This window comes from Marmota monax, unplaced genomic scaffold (genome assembly GCF_021218885.2).
Source record: "Marmota monax isolate L192 unplaced genomic scaffold, Marmota_monax_Labrador192_F-V1.1 WCK01_AAM20220418_F8-fsc00168, whole genome shotgun sequence".
Lineage (NCBI taxonomy): Eukaryota > Metazoa > Chordata > Mammalia > Rodentia > Sciuridae > Marmota > Marmota monax.
The window spans coordinates 2,930,634-2,953,783 of record NW_026692492.1 but is presented as its reverse complement, the minus strand read 5'-3'; the positions used below and the strand labels follow the sequence as shown (position 1 = coordinate 2,953,783).

The 23,150-nt window shown below is 42.2% G+C and overlaps 1 protein-coding gene across 1 annotated transcript; it reads left to right on the top strand.

Moving 5' to 3' along the window:
• The first annotated feature begins 6,150 nt into the window (after window positions 1–6,150).
• Window positions 6,151–18,936, top strand: LOC124092085 (zinc finger protein 700). The gene is made up of 4 exons (XM_046443391.2): window positions 6,151–6,309; window positions 15,899–16,025; window positions 16,207–16,267; window positions 16,822–18,936. The coding sequence occupies exons 1-4, from the start codon at window positions 6,262–6,264 to the stop codon at window positions 18,398–18,400; spliced, it is 1,815 nt and encodes a 604-aa protein (XP_046299347.1). The 5' UTR covers window positions 6,151–6,261; the 3' UTR covers window positions 18,401–18,936.
• The last annotated feature ends 4,214 nt before the right edge of the window (window positions 18,937–23,150 follow it).

Here is a 23,150-nt window from a genome sequence, read left to right as displayed (position 1 = left end):
TAGAAGCCCAGTGGAGGTGGATTTGGGCAGAGAACGTGGATTTGGGAAGAGAACGTGGATATCCCCAGAACGTGATTGTAGACGGCTGGTGTGAGTTCGGGAATAAAGAGTTGCTGTTTGCATCTACAAGCTGTGTGGTGGCTCCTGATTGTGTGCCCAGCCAGACTGCGGCAGTAGAGGACATGGCTGCAGCCTTGTCATGGCCCTTTCACCCTGTGCTGGTGCAACACAGAAGACCAAGGGCGGTGACCAACTGCGTGGAAAGAGCTGGAGCTTGGTCCAAACAGCTCTTTACTCTGTCCTTAGGCATTCTTTCCATGATGATCAGTGATTCCCCACATCAGCCTTTAAAGTCACAATGCACAAACCACACTGAATGAAATGCACCCTCAGGGGCTACTCTGAGCACCCAGCAAAGAGACCAGAACTTCCTGCAATTAGAGGCTGAGACAGAAGACTCAGATCAAGACTGGAGGATACCACTCTGCAAACACAAGGTGCTTCCAAATTGCACAGACTTGAAGGAGTAGAAGAGGAAAGCCCCACAGGACAAAGCTGAGTCTGATAAGTCATGGCACGTGATAAGGAATCAAGAATTTGGGGGGGGGGCTGGGGATGTGGCTGAAGTGGTAGCACGCTTGCCTGGCATGCATGTGGCCCTGGTTCGATCCTCAGCACCACATACAAACAGAGATGTTGTGTCTGCCAATAACTGAAAAATATATATTAAAATTCTCCCCCCCACTCTCTCTCTCTCTCTCTCTCTCTAAATAAATAAATAAATAAAAGTTCAGCATTATAGATAGAGTTATTTCATTTTAAAAAAAAGAATTTTGGGGGGACTCCCATACTCAGGTCATTGCAGTGGTCAGAGGGCTGGTGTGTCACTGTATTAGTCTTCCTGTACTGCTGTAACAAAACAGCCAGGCCAGGGGCTTGTAGACCACAGAACCTGACTGCTTATCGATGACCTCACGGCAGTCACCACCTGTAGCCACCTCCACATTTTTCTGATGGCCAAATCCAACTTCAATTCAGTGGAACTTGGTATAAGAAGAGACATGGCAAATGGTCAACCCTAGGAGCCCTACTTCCTTACCAAATCCCATGCTTTGTGGAACAGAAAGCCAGCATATTGGGCCAGCTCTATCCTCTTTCACCAGCCCATCTCATCACGTCTGAGATCTTCAGCATCCTCTGGGCTGGGTCATGCCCTCCAGACCCAACCACACATATGACACTGTTGGCTTTATAGCCCAAGTCCCCACGGAGGCTCCAAGTTCTTACCCCATAAGTGTCAAGCTATCAATTCTGCAAATGTATCAACACAATTATATTTTTAATTATTATTATTATTAATGGTAGTAGTGGTACCAGGGATTGAACCAAGGGTGCTTTAGCACTGAGCTGCATACCCATTTTTAGATTTTAGTTTGAGACAGACTCTAAGTTGTTTAAGGCCTTGCTAAGTTGCTGAGCCTGAATCCCATGTTGCAGTCCTCTTTCCTCAGCCTCCTGAGTCACTAGAATTATCGGTGTGCACCACTACAGCTGACTTCAACATGATTATTGACATTGTGCATTAAATAGGCTGGAAATCATAATGTAGAGCTTATGTTTTATTGCATTATGATTTAACTGTTATTAGATAACAATATTCTCTGTTATGTGATGTTTTGAACTTTCTCACCTTCCCCTATTCAAGCAAACTTCTTCAAATACCTCTCTACAGGGAAGCAGCACCCTCTGACCCCAGAGCATTTGTAACCCAGGATCACGCTCAGTACATTTGATAGTCTACCTAGCAGCACCCAACATACTTATTTTCTGAGATTCTATGACATCTCTGCTCCCATGACCCAAGGGCTCCTTTATAAACATAGTCCTGTCTGCCGCGGTGGTGCATGCCTGTAATCCCAGCTGCTTGGGACACTGTGGGAGGCAGATTGCAATTTGGAAGCCAGTCTCAGCAACTTAGTGAGGCTCTGAGCAACTCAGCAAAACCTTGTCTCTATGTAAGATATTAAAAAGGCTGGGCATGTGACTCAGTGGTTTAGCGCACTGAGTTGAATCTCTAGTAACAAAAAACACAAAGAAATATATTAAATAAAAATGAAGTGGAAACAACCCATACAATGTACTGGGCTGTTAATCTAGGATGTTTGCAGGTGAGATTTGTGAAATGCATTCTGAATGTACAGTATTTGGGGTTTCTGGATGTGACCCCATCTGTAAGTCCGGAGCCTATGGAAACGTGAATATTCAAATTTCCAAATTAAAACAAAGACCTTTTCTCCACCTCCAGCACCCTCTGGTGATTCCAACTCTGAGTTAAGGGGGGTGAGCCTCCTGCATGCATTTTCAATCAATATTCCCCAAGGATTCAGGGGAGCCTGGCAATACAGGAAACTCTAATTTTCTCTGGTAAAAATAAAGAACTGATTTGCAATAGTGAAAACAGATTATCTGTGTCAGCAGAAGAAGCAGGGTCCTGCCGAGAGCACCATCACGCAGTTCCCCAGTAAGAAGACACTTGGAATCAGGTACCCTTGGCTTAGCATGCAGATACCCCAGGCCCTGAGTGCATCCATGGAGCCTGGAGTCCAGCACCCTACAGATTCCAAAGGTGGAGCCTGCTGGAGCTGAACACTCACTGATCCTCTGAGGCGGGTTATGCTATCCCAAGATTCTTGGTGGGGAGAAACTGATGTGACTTCATTTTTTAAAAAATAGCCTCTACCTCAGAGCAGGACCTGTCCAAGGGAGGGGTGACTCTTGATCTGGGAAAATCCACAGAGCATTCCTAGGCACGGAGCAAGCTATGTGCTTGTAAGGGTAAAAGAAATTGAAGTTAAAGTGTAAAAGTTAAAGAGTAAAAGACCGGGCATTGTAAAGTTCCTAGGCTGCAAGGCCTGAGTTAAAATGTAAAGGATTAGGTATTGTTAGGTTTCTATGCCACATGCAAAACCTGAAATACCTGTAGCTGTTAAGACAATGCTTGGAACCGCCCAGCAAATATTCCCCCTGACTGCTTGGTTGTTTAATTACTCAGGCCTCTGTATGATCTTGAATGTGTATCCCGTTTAGAATTGACCTATCACCCCCGCCCGACCTGTTCCCGCCAATGAATGAACTAATCATGTTTAGGAATTGTTGTTTGATTTTCCCGCGGTGTATGATGATTTGTTAAAGGAGACTGTGATGTATGTAAAATCCCCGCCCTCCCCAAAAAAGTGTACTTAAGCATTGCACAACCCCTGCTCTGGGCTCTGGGCTGTTCTCCCTTCTTGAGTGGGCACGGAGCCCTAGCATGCTAGATCAATAAATCCCCTTCTGCCAATTGCATGAGTGGTCACTTGGTGGTCTCTTTCTCCGACGCTTCACTGAACCCTTACCTGCTGAGTTGTTTGTCTATAAATAACAGGAGAGATCTGCAGTTCCAGGTGTCTCTGACTCAGCAATGTTACTTCCTGGAAAGTCCAAACCCTGTTTGTGGCCTACACCTTGACCCTGAAACCCATAGCAACCCACTAGGAACCACCAATCAGCTAAAGACAGGAAAAGTAACTGGAATGCCAGGTGACCCCCCCTCCCCCAGTAGTCTCAGTGATCCATAACATGTAAGGAAACCATGTAGATTGGCGGAGCATACTCTTGCAACTCATCTTGGCCCCACCTCTTGAACTCACCAATCCCCCCTACCCAACTTGTTCCCGCCAGGGAATGTGCTAATCAATGTTAAGAGTTGTTTGATTTTCCCATGGTGTGAAATTCTTTGTGTGTGATGTTGTGACATGTAGAGTGTCTCCCCGAAAACCTATAAAATCTCACTGAACAAAAAATCAGGACTCACTCCCGGGACAGCTGTCTTGGAAAGGGTTGTGAGTCCAGGCTGGAGCTTGCAGTAAAGACTCCTGTGTGATTGCATCAGATTTGGCTCCTGGAGGTCTATGGGGTCCCAGGAATCTGGTATAACAGTGGGAATAAAAAATGGCCCCCCGCCACAATACTCAAGCCCCACCCAGTTAAAAAGCTCCAGAAGCCGCAAACTCGCTGGGCAGCCAGAAAGGAGAACCTGTCCCCAAGGACACCACCCAGGCCAGAGTTTGCAGGTTAATTGGGTTTAGCCAGCAGGGCAGGCAGGACCAGGGCGGAGATGCCAGCAGAGGTTGGGGTGGATTGTGGACCTTGGTTCCAGGACAAGATCCTGCAGCAGCGCCAACCACAGCCTTGGGATCCCCAGAGCAGAGGGGCGCTCGGCAACTCAGGCCCCACTCAGGCCCGGGGAGGGGTCTAGCTATGCTCCCTGGGGAAGAAAAAGTGGTGTCCTGAGACCCAGAGTCACCTAAACCCAGCCCTGGGCGCCTTCTCTGCTTGTCCTGGAGAGCAGCACTGGGGTGGGGTGCAGACAGAGGTGGGGGCCAAGCAGGAGGAGCGGGCTCAGCCCGAGCACAAGGGGGAACTGGGTCGAGTTGCAGAAACTGTGCCTGCGACACCAGCACAGGTGCTGCTCCCTGGCTGAGCGGAGTAACACGCCCCATCCCAGGACCTCGGATAATCGCCTTCTCAAGCTGAGACCCTGGGTCAGCTTCTGGGGGTATGTTCTTTCTAGGGCTTGTGGCTTTGCTTGAAAATGTTGGTGCATCTGAAACCTTGACATGGAAAGAATACACTGGAGGGGGACTTCCTCCTGAGAGATAAAATGAGGTCAGTCTGTGCAGTAGAGGGACATGTGTCAATGGGGCAAGTGAGTGTGAGCTCACAGACATGAGACCCACAGATGCCTGAAGCCTAAATCCTACAGATAATACTGAATCCTACATACACTTTTCCCTTTCTTTACATACCTATGATTATCCTTCTATAAAACCTCAAAGTCCTTGTCAGCACCAGTCCTGGGCTGGGGATGTGGTCAAGCAGTAGCGCGCTCGCCTGGCATGCGCGCGGCCCTGGTTCGATCCTCAGCACCACATACAAACAAAGATGTTGTGTCCGTGAAAAACTAAAAAATAAATATTAAAGATTGTCTCTCTCTCTCTCTCTCTTTCTCTCTTTCTCTCTCAAAAAAAATAAATAAATCTTCTCTGTTTAAAAAACAAAACAAAACAAAACAAAACCCTCAAAGTCCTTGTCAGCACCTGAAGACAGCATAAGGGCAGGGTTTCCTTGTCTTCCTGGTGTAGCTGCACTGGTCAAAGTTTCTTTCCTGCTTTGCATCATGACCTTTTCTGTTTGATTTTGGGGCAAACACCTGACCAGACCTGTGGGATCCCCAGAGTCAGGTCTCTGCATAAGACTTCCTAACAGTCAAAGTAGAACATCTACACTAAGCACAAGGCACCCATTTTATTTCCACCACACATTGCTGCCCTAGAGGATTGCCTTCCTTCCTCCCTGAGGACCCTCTCTGCTGGGGATGGAACCCTGAGCATCAGAGCCAACCCCAATTGCTTCCTTTCATAGCTCAGGCTGCCTCCTCAAAGCAACAGAGGCCAGGAGGTGAAGAGAATTACTAAAATAGTTTTCAAATTGTTCTCATTTTTAGATATTGTGTATGGGTCATACATATGATATCTTTAAATAGTGTTTCAGAAATTTGGAGACTGTGTCTTTCTAAGTCGCTTGAGGTCGCATCAGCTGAAAAAAACAATATATATGTTATATAGTTCTTTCTTTTTCTTTGAGGTACTGGGGAATAAACCCAGTGGGGCTTGACCTGGACCTCTGAGCTACAACCCCACCTTTTTCATTTTATTTTAAGAGAAGATCTCACTGACCTTGGGCTCCTCCAGCCTAAACCTCCCCTAGAAGCTATGGTTTGTTTTTGTGTTGAGGTTAAACCCAGGGCCTCGCCATGGCCAGAAAGCACTCTATGGCTGTTTTACATATAAAGCAGTCCCACATATCACCTCTGTACCAGAGGCTAAGCCCAGGCTTCCGACCTGGATAAGTTCCCAGCACAGCGGGGAAGCTCCGCCTGAAAAGGGCTGGGGCCAAGAATCTGTCACTAACCCAATTTCAGTCAGTTATTGGATGATGTTAGCTGTCAGTCACGATGCAGAGGCGGGCCTGGAGGCCATCCATCAAGGATGCTGGGAGGAACTGTCCAATCAGTGCGCAGAGGAAGGGGGAGGGCGGGCTTCCGCAGTCTCCCGGGCTTTTCTTCCTCTGCGACTGGGCTACTCCTTCTCCAGCGCCCTAGTTCTCTGCCTCAGGGACCCAGGTGACTCTCGCTCCCTGTGAACCCCGCAATTTCGGGTGATGGGATGTTCCTCAAAGGATCCCCGGTCACCACGGAAGCCAACAATGGTGAGTTTGTGACCAGGGCTGAAGGTACAGAGTCACCATCAGCTTTGGGGCCAGCAGCACGGATTAGCTCCCCGCTGGCGGGTGGCCCTGGGCCCTGTCCCCTGGTTCCCTGAGTTTGGAAGGGCGGCTCAGGTCCCTGGTGTACCCTCCTCTCCACCGGTGGCCCGACCCACTCTTCCCAACGTGTAGGAAACAGGGCCACAAATGCACCTTCCTTCTCCCAGTGGAACTCCTCAGGAGGCTGCTGTAGGTCCTCCAAATTGCAGGCGCCTCCTGCCTTCTTAACCCCACCTTCCCTCCACCTCACAGCTGGGCCAGACGTTCGTTCTTCCCACTCGGTTCAAATGGACACCGTCCACTAATTTTCATTAGTACTTAGTGAAATATTGGAAAGAATCTTCCTTCCTCCCTCCCTCCGCCCTCCTTTCCTCCCTCTCCCTCCCCCCTCCCTCCCTCTCTCCCCCCTACCCTCCTCCCTCTCTCCCTCCCCCCTCCCTCCCCCCTCCCTCCCTCTCTCCCCCTACCCTCCTCCCTCTCTCCGTCCCCCCTCCCTCCCCCTTCCTCTCTCTCTTTCCCTCCCCCCTCCCTCCCTCTCTCCCACCTACCCTCCTCCCTGCCTCCCTCTCCCCCTCCTTTCCTCCCTCCCTCCCCTGCCATAACTTGTAATTCTCCTGCTTCAGCCTCCCTCATATCTGGAATGACAGGCCTGTGCCACTATATGTTATATAGTTCTTTCTTTTTCTTTGAGGTACTGGGGAATAAACCAAAACAAAAATAAAACAAATGCTTTTGAAAGCATTTGTTTTCTATTTCTGAATGTTATACTTGACGGGAAAGAATAATCACTTAACACTTCCTTTTGTTTGCTCAAAATAACTGCTTTAAAAGGAATAAAGTCGTTGTTTATAGATCTCAGGGATATGGAATCCTGGACTACATCAGTAGAGTATAACTGCTCCCTTTTCTGATAGTCCATGATGTAGAGTCACACCAGTCATGTAGTCATGTAAGCACACAGGGAAATGGTAGGGACAAAGGAGGCTAGGCACTGGAGATAGCCAGAAACAGTTTTATCTGGCTGCAGCCAGTCTCAGAGGGCACAGCTTTTGCTGTAATCAATCAATCAATCCCCTGAACCCTGAGTTCAGGTGGTTTTAGGATTTTATACTCATCATGTAAGAGGAGGGGCTCAGAAGTTCACATTGTAATACGGAGACTCTCAAATAACTCTCAGACCACACAGTCTCATTCAAATTAAGCCTTTATTGCTGGCTCTTGGCAGACACTCTGCTCTCAAAAGAATGAGATGATCAGAGTGGTGCCCCTGCCTTCAGTTGGCTCCATATTTAAGCACAAAAACCACAAAAGGGACATTTGGGGTTCAGGCAATGCAAGCAAGGCTGAAAGTTGCAGTCAGTTAGTCTGCAGTTGGCACCATAGATCATTCTGTGTTTTGGGGGGATTTTCATGAACAAAAGAATACAAACTGCCCTAGTCATGACCTTTTTGAGTGTCATGGCTGAGTTCACAAAATGGAGTCACCATAGTCAAGTTGTCACATCACAAACATAAAAGCAGCTTTTTCTTTCTCTGTTCTGACCAAGTTAACCCTTCAAGGACAGCACCTGAGAAGGGGAGAGCTTCTTCTCCCCTTTTTTTCCTCCTCCATTAGCTGTTGCTATGGAGCCTAGTTGGTAAGTTCTCTGTGAAGCCCAGCTCAAGGTCAGAGGCCTTGTTTGCACATTTCTACAAACTACTATACTGGACACAAGTGTGTAAAAACTAGTAAGGGGAGTTCTAGTCCAGCACTTGGAGTGCTAATTTCTCTCAGACTAGTGGCCCAGTAAAATAGGGCAACACAAAAGTAGGAAGTTTGTCTACACTGAACTTTTTTGTGGACACTGTTTTGTTGACAGTCCTAAAATTAGCCATGGTGAAGATTTCTGAAGAAATCCAGTTAAAATTTTCTGTGAAAAAAGGGGATGCCACTACAATAATGTCTGATTCATTTACTGTCGTTCATCCCCAGCTCTTTTCAATATGATTTTTAGAAAGGATCTGGGTATTTTTCCCAGCCTGGCCTGAAAGTTGTGATCTTCCTGCCTCAGCTTCCAAAGCTGTTGGGATTAAAGGCACTGACAACCCCAGCTACAGAAAATAGTTCATTTTAACCCAAATATTCATTACCATACTAAGGAACATGGATTCAAGTTACCCTGAATGATGTGCGTGTCCCTCCCTGGAAGAGATTACATGATTTCATCATTTCTTTCTTTCTTTCTTTCTTCTTTTTTTCTTTTGTTCTTTCTTTTTTTCTTTTCATTTTTTTTTTTTTTTTTAATATACGAGGGATTGAACGCAGGGCCACTTAAACACTGAGCCACATCCCCAGCCCTTTTTATATTGTATTTTCAGATATGATCTCACCAAGTTCCTTATGGTCTCACTAAGTTGCTGAGGCTGCCTTTGAATTTTGCAATCCTCCTACCTTAGCCTCTCAAGCTGCTGGGATTACAGTTGTGTGCCACTGTGCCTGGCCTACATGAACTTTTATTAAAAAAAACACTATGTATCACTGCATTAACCAATTGCATTGGTAGGAACATCAGATTGGTGGGGTACAGAAAGAAAAATAGAGAAAATTTCTTCTGTATGTCTGTTATTGCATTCTGAGCTTTGGTAGATTTTTGAGATGTCTGGTAAGGTTAGTGATATATTCTGAGAAATTATGAGATTGTGGTCTGATACAGAAATGAAGATAATTGGCTATTGAAGGGCTTAAGATAGCCCAAGATAATTTTTGCGCTCCATACAGAACCCTGCCTTTCCACCCTCATGATTGTCTGGTTGGCCGAAGTCAAGTACTCTGAAGGTTCTTTGATGTAGATGCAACTGTATAGAGAACTTGAGTTCACAGCTGTAAAAATCTTGTGCCTCTCCTTTTACCTTCCTTAGGTGTAGACACCATGTCAGATTTCTTGGGCAGAGTTTCCCTTTGGACACTTCACAGGGTCCCATGTCCTCAGCCACTGTCCTCTCCTGGAGCTGCCACAAGGTGCCCACAGCTGCCCTGTGCCCTGCAGGGTAAACAGAACTTCAGGCCCTGGGCCAGCTCCTCCTAGGGGACAGCCTGAGATGTAGGGTGCAGCCTCTCAGGGAAGCTGCTGGGGGCTCTGATCTGAGGAATCTCTTGGAACAGACCTCATCTAGACAGCCATTTCTGTGGGACCTTGTTTTCCCCAAGCTGTGTTCCCATTCCTTGGAGACAGGTGGACAGTCAGCCTGTGGATGCTGGTGCTGAGGGGCCAGGTCAGCAGTGACTTCTGCCCTTATAGTCTCTCGCAGTGTGAAGGAGCAAAGCCTCTCCCAGAGCATAAGGACCATCCACCCTAGTGCAGAGCTGTGCAAAACTGAAAAGCCTCATAGACTGGAGTCATAGTCCAGGTCCATGGGAGGGTGATCCTGGATACTTTCAGGGAGCAAGACCAGGAGGGATCATGTCCCAGATGTCAGGGACCTTCTCTGCCCCTTGAGCCTGACATATGTGTGCTCCCTCAGCACCAAAGCTTTCTGTGTATCACTTTGAAATGATGTGCTCACTTACGTGAGGCCCAGGTTTATTTATTAAGAGCCACATGGGATGGACTATTATTAAAGAGGCAAGAGAGAAGCGGGTTTTAAAAAGTCTAGTTACATTTCCATTGTTAAACATCCCAACTTACAGCCAGGTACAGTGGTACTCACCTTTGATCCTTCTTGCTCCAGAGGCTGAGACAGGAGTGTTCCAAATTTGAGGACAGCCTTGGCAACTTATCCAGGCCTTATGCAACCTGGTGAGACTGCATCTCAAAATAAAATATACAAATGACTGGATGACTGGGGATGTGGCTCAGTAGTAAAATATCTCTGGGTTTAATCTTGGGGTACCAAACCAAAAAAAAGAAGAAAGAAAAGAAAAAAAAATCTTAATTAACTAATTTACCTTTTGCTACCCATGAGTATGTATAAAATATCTGTAAGATTCAGTCTTGTCTTTTCAGTGATTTCAAATTGAAATCCAATCCTAGATTCCAAAATGCCACGTAAGATACAGAGAAACTCTGTCTTGCGTTATTGCTGCAGAATTTGAGTCCAATTCTACAAAAATTGTGGTGGATAAACTTATGAATATGATTTCATGAAAACTAGTATCTGTCCTTCGCAAGGTGATGAATTTGACAAAGGATGACAATTTTTCACTGTTACTGTCTCGACTTGGCAGGTTCATGTTAGCTGTGTGGTTTTTTGGTATCAGGAATGGATCCCAGAGGTGCTTAACCACCAGCCCCTTTTAGATTCTTTGTTTTGAGAGTCTTGCTACATCACTTAGGGCCTCAGACTCCTGAACCACTGGGGTTACAGATGTGCACCATCACACCTGTTCATTGTAAATTTTAAGGACAATTTTGGCAATACCTGAAATACCCAATTATGATCATTTAATCACTGAATATCAGTGAAATAGTAAATGACACTTGTTTTCTGGAAAAAAGAAATACAAGTGTCTAAATAAGGGTTATGATCCCTTAAAGAGCACTCTCACCATGTCACCTGATTCCTGTTCCATCCTAATTGCATCCTCCTAGGGCCACCCCTTTGGGAGGTGGCCTTTTACCTTATGAAATTTGGGAGCAACATAAATGCCCTCTCTACTCTCTCTGTCCTGTACAACATTTTGGCTGGTCTTAGATACAGTCTGCTATTTTCAATTGTTTGAAAAGTATTTTTTGTTGCTGTAGTTGGAAAAAATACCTATTTATTTATTATTATGTGGTGGTGAGAATCCAACCTAGGGTCTCTCATGTGCTAGGCAATCACTCTACTGCTGAGCCAGAATCCCAACCCTCCTATTTACATTTTTAGATGTAGTTTTTCTAAAGTTTACCCACAAAATACAGTAAACCATGCCCTAAATTTCACAGAATTTACTGAAATGCTCAGTGTTTTTTTAGAGTGTGTAGATTATGGAAACATTCAATCTCCCTTGTGAGAAGGTGTGTTGTCTTTCCATTGATTTTGTTGTATTTTATGCCTCTAATTGTGTACCTTTTGTGTTATAATCATTTTTATCTCTCATTACATGTATTTTAGTTTTTTTGTTTTTTTTTTTTTGTGTGTGTGTGTGTGTATGTGTGTGGCCTGCTGGAGATTGATCTGAGAGTCACATACATCCTTGGCAACTTTGCTACTACTGAGCTACTCTCCAGCCCAAGAGAATTAGTATTGTAGACTGTTTTTTATTTATATGCTTACTTATTGAGTGCTGGGGATTGATGCCATGGACTTGCTCATGCTTAGTTATCCTCCAGAAATGAATTTCAATTTTTGAGCAGCGTTCTGGCGGTGGGCAGGTGTTTTACTGGGGAATAAACCTACAGGCACTTGACCATTGAGCACATCCTCAGCCTTGTATTTATTATTATTTTTCTTTTTTTATATTTTATATAGTTTTAGATGGACAGAATATCTTTTTTTAAATTTTTCTGTGGTGCTGAGGATCATCCCCAGTGCCTCACACATGCTAGCTAGTGCTCTGCCACTCAGCTACAATCCCAGTACCCTCTTTTAATTTTTAATGAAGACCAGTCTCACTAAATTTCTGAGTGTCTTGCTAAGTTGCTGAGACTGGCCTCTAACTTGCCATTTCCCTGCCTTGACCTCCCTATTGGCTGAAGTTACAGGTGCACACCACCACACCAGCAGTTGGAATGACTTGTCAGACCCTGCTGACAATCTGTAGTTGCTGATCAGGTGGTAACAGCAGAGATGCTGAAAGACACACACACACACACACACACAGAGTAGGAATGAGCACCTCTTTATTTTTTTTCCTTTCTTCTTTTATATAGCAAAAAAGAAACACATCCTCTTGGCAGCTTAATCTTTTCCAGCATGGATAAACATTCTCAGAATAACTTTGTTACTGGTCACAGTGCTCTATACTTTTTATTATACTACTTGTAGTTAGTTATTTTCTGGCAAGCACACAAATATATATATATATATATATATATATATATATATATATATATATATATATATATATACACATATGTATATATTTAAACTTGGCAGAACATTCTTTTATCTTCTTAAGATGGCAACAAGCACACAGTTCAAAGAGTTCATAGTTTCTCACAGAACCCCTTTGATTTGCTAAGCACAGCAAAACTAAACTCATTGTGTGCTTGAGCACACAATGACTTTTGAAGACTTATCATCCAATTTCTTTCGAGATGGAAACAGTATTGAAAATCATTTTCCTTGCTTTTGTCCATGGTTTTTAAATTTGTTACTGTGACTCTTTCTCTTTGCTTTATTTTTGCATTATTATGAAAATGGTATTTAGCATATAAAATTGTTTCTCATGTATATATTTGTAAAACTTCAGAGCTTGGTAGTTTATTCACTTCTTTATGACATAAACTTTACTTTTTTCAGAGCAATTTTTGACTTACATAGTTTATTAGTCAGTGTTCTCTAGAGGAACAGCATCAAGAGGAAGTATGATTATAAAAGGGGACTTATTAGATTGGCCTACTTGACCTGAAGCTGGATGTCCACAGTGGCCATCTGCAGCTGGAGAGTTTTAGGAGTGCTTGCTGCAGAGTCCAAGAGGCTGAAGCCTCAGAACAAGAGGGATCAATGGTGCTACCGTAGTCCAGACCTAAGGTTCTGGAAACACCCTGGAGAATCACTGGCAGAGTCCAGTTTGGGAGACTGAAGAAGGCAGAGTCTGATAATCTCAGGCCACTGCAGCAGCCATCAAGAACAAATTGGAGAAGAAAGGAGCTTGCTCTGCTGCAGCTTCCTTCTTCTTCCAACTTTTGTTCCACCCAAGACACCGTCCTATTGGATGGTGCTGCCTACCTTAAGGAGGTTCTCCAGTTTGATTCGCTGTTCCACATGCCAATCATTTGTAAACACACTGTTCCACATGCCAACCATTTATAGATTTAATCATTGGCATCTTTTAATCCAATCAAGGTGACAATTAAATGTGCCATTACTCATAGTATCGAATACCCCTTCTCTCCAGCTGATAGTCTCCACTCTTTTCAACATATTGCATTGGTGTAGGGTGTTTGTTAGTTACTAAACCAGTGTTGAACATTTGATAAAGAGAATGCATGAAGCAACATGTTATGATAAGCCAAAGTTCATCCTTTACCTTAGGGTTCCTCCTCTGTGTGATGTGATTGTGTGTGTCACGTAGTTTACAAGATAATGTCATACAGAAGAGTTTCACTGCTCTGGGAATCCTGTGTTCCACCTGTTCATCACTCCTCTCATTCCTTCCTCCCTCTATGCTCCCTGAGTCCCTGGTACCCATCAGTTCTGCTAGTGCATCTATAATGTTGTCTTTTCCAGAATGTTCTTGACTTGGAATCTTACTGCAGTTTGCCATTTCAAACTGGCTTCTCTCTCTTACCTGTCTGCCTTTAAGGGTGCTGTATCTTTCCAGGCTAAAGAGCTCATTTTCTGGGTGATGTTCTTTGGTGTGGGTAAACTGCAGCTTGTCTATTCAGTATTGCAAGGTGTATCTTCCTTGCGTCTAGCTTTGGGCACTTCTGGATATGGCTGCTGTAGTCACTGTGGTGAGGATTCCTGTGCCCATAATTGCCCTATCATTTGCATAGACACCTGGAATGTGATGACTTAATTGTACAGTTTTTTACATTTATGATTATGAGCATCATTCATAGTTTTGTTTTCTATTTAATACTTTTCTTTATCTATTTAATTTGGATAATATGGTAACTTATGCCTCAGAAAGAATTAGGAGGTGTTAACTCAGCTCCTATGTTCTGGAAAAAAAGTAGAAAATTGGTGGCAGTTCTTAAGTGTCTCATGGATGCCTGTTTGAGATGTCAGGGCCTTGTCTTGCCTTGCCTTTTTGGGTAGTAATTAGTTATTGAGTCTATTTTTCTCAGTAGCCATGGGCTCATCTGTTTTGTTTATTTCCCCTTGTGTGTAAGTTGTAAGAGATTGTCTCTCTCAAAGAAATGGTCCAGTTTTTGCAAGTTGTCTAATTTGTGTCAAGCATGTTTATGATAATCTTGAAGTCCTAGTGCATTGTTGATGATGACACGTTTAAATGTGTTAGTAGGTTTTCAGTCCTCTTTGCTTTTTTCTTTAAAGTTATTGTATATTTTACACTTTTTTCTTTTTATGTGTCAGTGAGGATTGAACTTGGTTTCTCGCAAGCACTAGGCAATCACTCTTCCACTGAGCCATAGCCCCAGTCTCTGTCTTCTATATTCTTAGCCTTATGTCAGTTTATCAGTGATGCTGATGTTCATGAAGAACTTGATTTTGCAGACTGTGAATCTACTGATTGTGATTGCTTTACCACACTCTGGAAGAGCTTCTGCCTTACGTTTGTTTGCACCTCCTTTTCTACAGGCACCATGAATCTCTTTCACAACAGATAACCATTGCACATGTGGCCCAACCTTGATTAAAATGTCCTTGAGCAGAGCATTCGTATGTGTCTCATGACTGTACGTTATGGTAGTTAACTGGCTGCTGTTAAGAAGAATTTGACAATCATTGGACATTCATTTTTACTATGAAACTTAGAAATGTAGTGCCTGCTGTTTATTAAGATTGTTTTGAGAGATATAAAACTTTGTAAGACTGTTTTTTGGACAAGGTGACATTTTTGGGTCATTGAGTTATTTCTAAGACACGTGCTATCTTTTCACTTGCCCCATTGTGCTTTGACAGTAACCACAGGAAATTATTGAATTGTTGTGCTTATTAATAAATAAATTAATCAAATAGAGAACTTATGTTTGTTTTTGTCACTTAATAGTAAGCTAGTTGACTAAATTTGTTCTGAAGTAAAGCACCTGCAAACTTCTAATTGTACTCTGTATAATCACAGAGGATGAACTCAATCTCCAGTTACCACATTGTGACAACCTGTGTGAAAGGTTGTCTAAATGTTGTCTATGAAGGAATCTCGTAATTGACCCCATCCCCAGAGGTTGTGTGTGGGGTCTGGTTCTAGGCTTTTTTTTTAAGTATGGAATGATAGAATTTCAGAGGAAACAGGACATTAGTAAATACCGTGTTGTTTATATTAACCTCGTAGGTACAAGGAGCCACTGTAGTTTGCAGAATCTCTCTCAAATGATTAGTTTCATGATTCCTGCAAATTCCTACTCATCACCTTTCTTTTCTAAAGATAAGTACTATCCAAAGTGCTTATTTTAGCTCTGTACCACACAGGACGTTTCTAGGACATGTAATAGAGGTGCAACCAATAAAGAAGTTAGGAGTGATCTGGGAGCCTGTCTCACTTCCTGTGAACTCACAAAAGGAAGGGTATAAAACACTAAAAAAGGATGTTTGCCTTCTGAGTAGCCAATTTCTAGTGTTGGAATGGGTCTAAGAAGTGGAGTACAGTAAAGACTTGATGGATCAAATCATGTAATTAATTAAGAGGCCAGGGAATCATGTGAACATCATGCATGTTGAGTATAAATTTCTCATGCTGTCAATCTCTCCTGGCCTCCACTACACATTTGGTGGGATATTTTAGATCTCAGTGACTTTTAAGGATGTGGCTGTGAACTTCACCCAGGAGGAGTGGACTTTTCTGGATTCTTCCCAGAAGAACCTTTACAAAGATGTGATGCTGGAGGTCCTCAGAAACCTGGCTTCTATAGGTAATAATGATGTTTTTAAAATTAATCAAATAGAGACCTCATGTTTATTTTGGTCATTTATGTAGAAGGTGAAAAGGGAATAAGTTGGTGAACTAATTGCAGCATAAATGGCACGTATGATTTGGCAAAGCATTTCTAGCTCCTAAATATTTATAAAGATTGTTCTGTTCTCTCATTTTAGAAAACAAGAGGGAAGACAAGACCACTGAAAATCAGATCGAAAACTTTGGAACCAATGTAAGGTAACTGTACTCACAAGAGGAATTCATGAGGGAATCTGAGAACTGTCATATAATTTTTAAAGGAAACCAAATGAAAAAGTATGTGTAATATGAAATGTATTTATTCTTATATTATCAGAAATACATACTTAGCTGTAACAGATATTCAGTCTTTTCAAAGTATTTGACATGCAAATAGTACTATAAAATTGCGTATGTAAATATCACTATTCGGATAATAGCCATAGAGAATCTGTATTGCAAAGGATTGTTTCCTTTCAATCTCTTTATTTTCAGGCAAGTTGAACAAGTCAGAAAACCTAGCCTTTACCTGATGTTGTTAGTAATGTAAAGATCTATAAATACATAAAAAATTGTGAATGAATTAAGCATTGATTATGTGCTGGTCATTTCTTCAAAGGAGTCATGGTAAACTTCAAAGGCACAGATTTGTGTGGGGAAACCTTCAAATCAATTCCAATTCTTAATTGAACAAAGTAAAATTTTAATAGATTAAATCCATGTGACTTCATTATGTGTGCAAAAGACTTCTTATGTCCTTCATTTCTTCATAGGCAAATCACATCTCACTCTGGACACAATTACTACAAACATGAGGAATGTGCAGTGAAGCCCTGTGAATTTAAACAATATAAGAAATCTCTGGTTTCTCTCAAAAGTGTTCACACACAAATGTTAATACAAACGGTAGATGGATCTTATGAAAGTAAAGTATGTGGAAAAGTCATCAGTTTTTACAATGACATTGAAAGACATGAAGAAACTCATACTGGGGGGCAAAACGATGAATGTCAACAGTGTGGTGAAGCCTCTTCTTATCCCTCTGGTGTTCAAAGACACATGATAACACATAGTGGAAGTAAACTTTTTCAATGGGACATATGTGGGAAAGCATTTCATTTCTCCTCTTTATTTAGAAGACATGAAAGAACTCATTTTGGAGAGAAAGTCTATGAATGTAAACAAGGTGTTTGGACCTGTATTTCACACACAAGTCTTCAAAGGCACAGGATCACACACACAGGGAATGCACATTTCAAATGTAAGATATGTGGGAAAGACTTTGATTATCCCAGTTTACTTAGAATACATAAGAGAATGCATACTGGGGAGAAGCCCTATGCATGTAAGCAGTGTGGCAAAGCGTTTTCTAGATCCAGTTACCTTTACTCACATGAAAAAACTCATACTGCAGAGAAGTCCTATGAATGTAAACAGTGTGGCAATGCCTTTGCTGCATCCCATCAGCTTCATAAACATGGAAGAATACGTACCAGAGAAAAGCCCTATGAATGTCAACAATGTGGAAAAGCCTTTACTACTGCCTCCTACCTTCAGATACATGAACAAACTCATACTGGAGAGAATCCCTATGCATGTAAGCAGTGTGGCAAAGCCTTTTCTACATCCAGTTCCCTTCAGATTCATGGAAGAATGCATACTGGAGAGAAGCCCTATGAATGTAAGCAGTGTGTCAAAGCCTTTGCTACACTCAGTTACCTTCAGTCACATAAAAAAAAAACTCATACTGGGGAGAAGCCCTATAAATGTAAGCAGTGGGGGAAAGCCTTCACTCAATCCTCTAACCTTCATTCACATGAAAAAACTCATACTGGAGAGAAGCCCTATGATTGTAAGCGGTGTGGCAAAGCCTTTGCTAGGTCCAGTGACCTTCACAAACATGGAATAATACATACTGGAGAGAAGCCCTATGCATGTAAGCAGTGTGGCAAAGCCTTTTCTACATCCAGTTACCTTCATATTCATGGAAGAATGCACACTGGAGAGAAGCCCTATGAGTGTAAGCACTGTGGAAAAGCCTTCACTCATTTCTCTGGCCTTCACTCACATAAAAGAATTCATACTGCAGAGAAGCCTTATGCATGTAAGCAGTGTGGCAAAGCCTTCACTCGTTCCTCTGGCCTTTATTTACATAAAACAATTCATACTGGAGAGAAGCATTATGCATGTAAGCAGTGTGGCAAAGCCTTTACTACATCCAGTAGCCTTCACAGACATAGAAGAACACATACTGGGGAGAAGCCCTATGAATGTAAGCAGTGTGGCAAAGCCTTTGCTAGATCCAGTATCCTTCACTCACATGAAAAAACTCATACTGGAGAAAAGCCCTAAGAGTGTGAGCAGTGTGGCAAAGCCTTTTCTACATCCAATTACCTTCAGGTTCATGGAAGAATGCATACTGGAGAGAAGCCCTATGAGTGAAATCAGTGTGGAAATGGCTTCACTCAGTCCTCTGTCCTTCAGTCACATGAAAAAATTCATAATGGAGAAAAACCCTATGAATGTAAGCAGTGTGGCAAGGCCTTTGCTACATCCAGTTACCTTCAGATTCATGGAAGAACACACACTGGAGGGAAGCCCTATGAATATAAGCAGTGTCAAAAAGCTTTTGGAAGTTCCAATAACCTTCACAGACATGGAAGAACACATACTGGAGAGAAGCCCTATGAATGTAAGCAATATGGAAAAGCCTTTGTTACATCTGCTCAGCTTTGCTTACATTAAGGAACACTTTGTGCAGAGAAATCAGTTTCAATTATTAACGTGTAGTAAGTTTTCTGTAGAAAAATTCTTTGAATGTGAAATGTGGTAAATCAATGTTTCTTGTCAAATTCAAAGAGAATAAAGTGCTCACATGTCTGAATCAATCAATCAGTCAATGTACCTATCTATCTATCTATCTATAAATTGTACTGGGGATTTAGTCTGAGGGCCCTTCATCACTGAGCCACATCCCTTTTACTTTTTAATTTAATCAGAGACTTGCGGAGTTCCTTGGTGTCTTCCTAAGTTGCTGAGTCTGGCTTCGCTTTTGTGGTCTTTCTGCCTGAGTTCCGCGAGACTCAGATTAAGGGCATACACCACCACATCTAACTGAATAATGCTTTAAATGTAAAAAATTTGGAAAATCATTCCATTTTCCCTGGTGTCTTCAAAACCATTTCACTCACACTGGGACAAAATGTGGAGGATTGGATACATCCTGTCAGCTTCCCATCTTAGCCCTGCTTTCCTTCTCCTATATGAAAATACTCATGGAGAGACGCCCTCAGATTGTAAGAAATGTGGGAAGTCTTCTAATTTTCCCACTTTTTTCTAAGGACTAGGAAGATTCTCCTTGAAAGATTCATTTCAAAATGAATAAATTTTATGCAAGTAAGAAATAAAAAGGGCTCAGGTGTTTCAGTTTTGTTCAGTTGTGTAAAAGGATTCATACTGTAGAAAGTCCTCTGGTTAAGCCATGTGGGGCAGTATTCAGCTTTCATGGTTTCCTCCAAAGACAAAGAGGATTCACATCTGGGAGAACCCTACTGCTCTTTAAACAATGTGGTAACAGTTTCAACTTTCCAGGTTCTTTTTAAGTATTATGGGAGAACTCACTCTGGAGAAAAGCCTTGTATATAAAAATGTGGTGAGACCCTCAGTTGTTTCAGTTTGTTTTAGACTTACTCATCAAGCTTGAGGGAATTTTTTACTTTATTTTATTTTACTTGTTTTGGTACCAGGGATTCAGCTCATAGACACTTAACCATTGAGCCACATCCCGGTTCTTTTATTTTTTTTTTTTTTTCAAATATTTAAACATGGTCTCACTGAATTGCTTAGGTCCTCACTATGTTGCTGAGGTAGACTTTGATCTTGTGATCCCCTGCCTCAGCCTGCTTTGTCACTGGAATTAGTCAAGCAACCCCTTCTGCAAGGAACCTTTTTTTCAGAAAACCACTGTAGGTGTGTAAAAAGGGTGTATGCCTTCTTCTTCTTCTTTTTTTTTTTTTTTTGTCTATTCTGAGGTAATGAAAATGCACCCTGGAGTAGATGTAGGGATTCTTTCAGCAAGAAGATGTGAAAGCAACATGTTTCTCCCAGTAAATTTCTTGTTAGATTTAATTTTTCTCACTATATTTTTTGCATCTGCAGTCAACTCTCTGATATGATGACATAATCTTATATTTACTTTGTATGTATGTGCAAAATCTAGTGTGTAGTATGATTTTGTACATACAAGTATGCTATACAATAGTACACAAGGTTTGTGGTTAAAATGTATTAACCTGTATTTGCAGCATTTTAATTCTTTTTTTTATTTTATTTTTTTTTAATTTTTTAATATTTATTTTTTAGTTTACGGCAGACACAACATCTTTGTTTTTGTATGTGGTGCTGAGGATCGAACCTGGGCCGCACGCATGCCAGATGAGTGCGCTACCACTTGAGCCACATCCCCAGCCCATAATTCTTTTTTTAGAGTTTTCATCTCTCTTTTTCCCTTGAGTCCATTTTCTCTCATATTGCCCACTTTTATGACTTTTATATATGTTGTGACAAAATAAAAATTGTGAGAGGTTTTAAATATAATTACCAGGGTCATAGAAGAGAAAATAAACATTACTATTGTAATTATCATCATCATCATCACCACCACCATCATCATATCTAAAGTGCATAAGCCCTGATCCCATCCCTACCCCTTTTTATTTTATTTATTTATTTTTTAACTTTTTATTGAAGTGCTTTTTAAATTCTTCCCAAGGGGCTCAGTATGTTGGTGAGGCTGGGTTTGAACTTGTCATTCTCATTCTATAGCCACTGAGATTACAGATGTGCTATCATGCCTGCCTCCTGGATGTTTCTTGAAACTTTGATGTAAATCAATATGTGCCTTCTTTCTGAGAGTTTCCAAGTCCTAATTGATTCAGAGGCAAAATTACATTTTAATGTGTTTCTGTATACAAATGCCCTTCAAGCTCTAAGACTCCAGAATGATTTTGAGCATCACAAGGACATTAATTCACACCTTATACTCCAAATTTTTATATTTCCAGTTGGAGTAAACTGAAATCCACTTGAAAAAAGTTTATTTTAGATAATTTCTGTTGAAAACAGGGTGGGAGACTGCTTTAGTATTTAAGGAATCAAACTATTCATTTCTGTTAAGATCTTATGATAAAATGAAATGTAAGTAATCACTGAGTATTACAGAATTTTTTTTTTAACAAACAATTTTATTTTTCCCTCTGTGCACCAGACACCAGCTAATCAATTTTGCAGAGTCTCAGAGACAATGGAACGTGGGCTGTTGCTCATGTGAGTGTTCTCTAGATCACCCAGTGAAACTACAAAAGCAAACACCTGGGAGGGGTGAGTTGTGCCACCCACACATGCACTCTCACACCCACGTGCACACGCATGTACAGGATCAAGTCACCCTTTTCACTACATACCCTCCATAGTGCAGTTCTTTCATCCTCACTGTGTCATGCAACTATTGATTTGACTTTTCTCAAAACGATGCTGCCCACTACTTTTTCTCAAAAATTATTATTACTTCATGACTTCTCAATTTATTCTTTTATGTCTTTCTAAAGTTTGGTTACACGTTGTGTATGTGAGTTGAGGCCTGTGCACTCCAGCATTCTGTGCAGATTGGCTAAATGTCTCTTTTTTCCTCCTTTGCTCCCTTCTTTCCTTCAGATTTCACCCAGGAGTGCTCCACCACTGAGCTTCCCCCTAGCCCTTTTATTGTTATTTTTTGAAATGGGGTGATGCTGGCCTCAAACATGTGGTCACCCTGCCTCAGCCTCCTAGCAGCTGGGACCATAGAGATATTCCCTTTTGTGCCCTGCTACTGGCCTCTTCCTTTTCCTTGGTGCCTTATTGTCCTGTTGATGACTCTGGGACCACCACTCTGTCACTCGTATTTCTTCTAAGTCTCATGTGTTGTGTTGTATGTAGGCACATTAAAGGGCATTATAAAAGTTGTAATTTGTATGTATTGTTTGGAGAGGCATCTTCTCAAAATATACTTTGCCCTGTACTACTTGAGTGGCTTTCTATTTCTTTTCTTTCCCTGGTGCCAGGGACCCAATCTTGCCTTGTGCCTACTAGACAGGTGCTCTAGCACTGAGCCCTCCCCTAGCTCAGGTGGTGAGTTTGCTGCTGCTGTGTGCCTGGACCCCACTGATGACCACTTTGGTAGATGCAGATCTGCAGGTCTTCCCCTGTGTTTTCACCTGGTCCCTTTCTTAACATCTTTTACAGCAGAGAATTTTACCCACTGACATCCACCTTAGCTTTTCTTCCCATGACTAATACTTGGGTGAAATATGCCAGAAAACCCACCTGGCTGTGATATCAATATGTGTTAGAATGAAGATGTGATGATGTTACTTTTTTTTTTTTTTGGTAAAGTTTGGAAGATCTCTGAATAATCTCAAAAATGATTAAACATTCACTTTCTTTGAACAATCAAAAAAAATTTATGTAGACTCCTACAAAAATAAAATAAAATAAACCTCCACCCCCTCCCACTGAGTGTAAATATAATGAAATTCCAACATCAAGGTCCAGAAAATTTTAGGTGATACCCCTCTGAACCCTGCCGCGAATAAGTCAGCTCCCTGAATCTTCCTCAGGTGTCCAGCCTCACTTGCCCCACGTCACTAATAGAGCCTCCATTGGCAAAAGATTTCACATGGTACCCAGGAATTTTTCTTTTAACATTAACAGCAGGGTCTCTGATTGGAATTCAGGAGCACTGGTTTCAAGGTTCCTAGACACTTTAGAGCTTCCTTTCCCAGCAGTCATGACCCAGACAAAATCCACAGTGGGTGCAGCACCGGGAGGTGGTCACCCTTCATGAAGGCAGTACACCTCTTGACCTTACAGACAATAAATTTCCAGGAGTCCTGCTTGCCAGTGCTTGCTGTGTGCTGCAGGGGGTCCTACATGTTGGTATGAACTTCTGGGTGTTCTTGCTGTGCTCTGCTGGGGTCATTCTACCCAGGAGTCCTGGACATTGCTGGTCCTGGGGTCTATTAATGACTGTGGAGCAGGAGGCACTTGCATGGATGCCCATTTACTC